Here is a 1834-nt window from a genome sequence, read left to right on the forward strand (position 1 = left end):
AGCTAACAACTGTCCGAAACTCCAGTTCTAGGGGATCCAACAGCCTCTTCTATCCTCTGCAGGCATCGCACGACACGGATGCACTTACAGACATGCAGGCAATACACGAATACACATAAAAATAATAATATTTAAAAAAATTTTTTTAGAAGTTGCAATATAACCAGTCATGCAGAGCCAGGTGATCTGTGTGAGTTCCACACAAGCTAGAGTTCCACGATAAGACTGTCTCAAAATGTAAATAAATACCAAAATCACAAGGTACCACCTTCTAACCTAGACCATTGGATGTTTTCCCTTTGTTGTCTGCTGACGTTGCACTTTGCCAGATGCCTTCCCTGCCTCACCCAAAGTCCTGTAAAGAAAACCCTTCTGTGCCCAGCATTCCTGTGAAGATGTGGGTAATGACACCATCACCAAGTGTGGCTCATTCTAGCATGTGCAGAGGGCTCCTTCTCATCAAAGTCACCTACTGGTTTGGGGTAGACCAAGCCAAAGCTAAGGTTTCTTTTTTAAAACTTATTTTATTTTTATGTGTATGAATGTATTGCCTGCATGCATGAAGTGCACCCGTGTCGTGCAACATCCGAGGAGGGCAGAAGAGGGCATCGGATCCCCCGAAACTGGAGCTAGGACAGTAAACCGCCATGTGATGTGAATAATGGGAATCGAACCCAGGTCCTCGATAAAAGCAGCAGGAGCCATTCAGAATCCCAGACGCCTAAACGTGAACACGTGCTAACGACCACGTGGGCAGGTCTGGCGGGACAAGTATGGTCACTCAGGTCTCAACACTCCGAGGAGGCGTGGGTAACTGCTTTTGGGGCATTGATGCCGCTGTTTGGAGGGCTTGGGTTCTTCTGGCCCAGGTCCATAGTGAGGCTGTAACCATATATGGCCGCAGTCACTACGCATCAAGCAACCGGCTGGACGTGGGGCCCTGTAGTCCCTGCCAGACTTCGAACCTCTGGTGCCAGGAAACCACCGCTAGAGCCACAGCTCAACCCTTGAACCCCAGCCTCCAGCTGGTCCACGTGCAACCAGCGAAGTACAGCAGCGCCTGCGCACTTCCGGTGGAGCGCCAACGCCGGCAACGAGGCATCGTGGGACCTGTAGTTCTTCCGGAAAGAACCGCCTCGAGCGGGGTGGCCGCGCTGCATGTTGGGAGCTGTGGCGCCGCGCGGCATGCTGGGGACGCAGGCACTCCAGGGGCGTGCAGGCCCCTTCAGGTCCTAACCGTGCCGCGTCGTGGGTTTCGGAGGACTTTCGCCCACGCCATACAAGCAACGGGCGCTGGAGTCACCCCTTGCCATTGCTGCAGCGAACGCCTGATTGGAGAAGAGATGATGGCTTCCTCCTGGTCGCCGACTGAGGCCCGTTACGTCACTCGGAGGCGCAGTCGTACGCCGCCGCGTGCGTCCCGGGGGCTTCTGGGTAGCGGCTTACCCCCGCCCCCTGCGTCAGCGTCTTCCTTTCACTCCCCGCCGCCGCCGAGGTCGCACGCGTGAGGCCTGTCCACCGCAGCAGCGTGAGTGGGGTGGCCGGTCGGGCCGTGGGTCGCCGTAGGCCTGGGTGGACGCCGCGGGGGCGGGCGACCGGGAGCCTTGGGATGTGCGGCCTCCCTGGGTCGGAGATCTCGGGCTGCACGCGGCATCTCGGGCGGCTAAGAATGGAGGGTGTAGGCAGGAGGCCTTTGGAGTAACGCCGTCGCCGCGTTCCCTTTGCCCACTTAGCATGCGCTACGTCGCCTCTTACCTGCTGGCCGCCCTCGGGGGCAACTCCTCCCCCAGCGCCAAGGACATCAAGAAGATCCTAGACAGCGTGGGCATCGAGG

General features: G+C 57.4%; 1 protein-coding gene across 1 annotated transcript; it reads left to right on the plus strand.

Annotated features, from left to right (window-relative positions):
- The first annotated feature begins 553 nt into the window (after nucleotides 1–553).
- Nucleotides 554–1806, plus strand: LOC103751093. Its single transcript, XM_008826481.3, has 2 exons — nucleotides 554–1528; nucleotides 1734–1806. Exon 1 carries the CDS (start codon nucleotides 774–776, stop codon nucleotides 1506–1508), a length of 735 nt encoding a protein of 244 aa, XP_008824703.1. The 5' UTR covers nucleotides 554–773; the 3' UTR covers nucleotides 1509–1528; nucleotides 1734–1806.
- Nucleotides 1807–1834: the final 28 nt, after the last annotated feature.

The sequence above is a fragment of the Nannospalax galili genome, unplaced genomic scaffold (genome assembly GCF_000622305.1).
Source record: "Nannospalax galili isolate Female #2095 unplaced genomic scaffold, S.galili_v1.0 C49322897, whole genome shotgun sequence".
NCBI classification, from domain to species: Eukaryota; Metazoa; Chordata; class Mammalia; order Rodentia; family Spalacidae; genus Nannospalax; species Nannospalax galili.

What these genes read in the sequence shown, in the direction of transcription:
- LOC103751093 (XM_008826481.3), top strand. Translation starts at nt 774, where the DNA reads ATGGTCACTCAGGTCTCAACACTCCGAGGAGGCGTGGGTAACTGCTTT.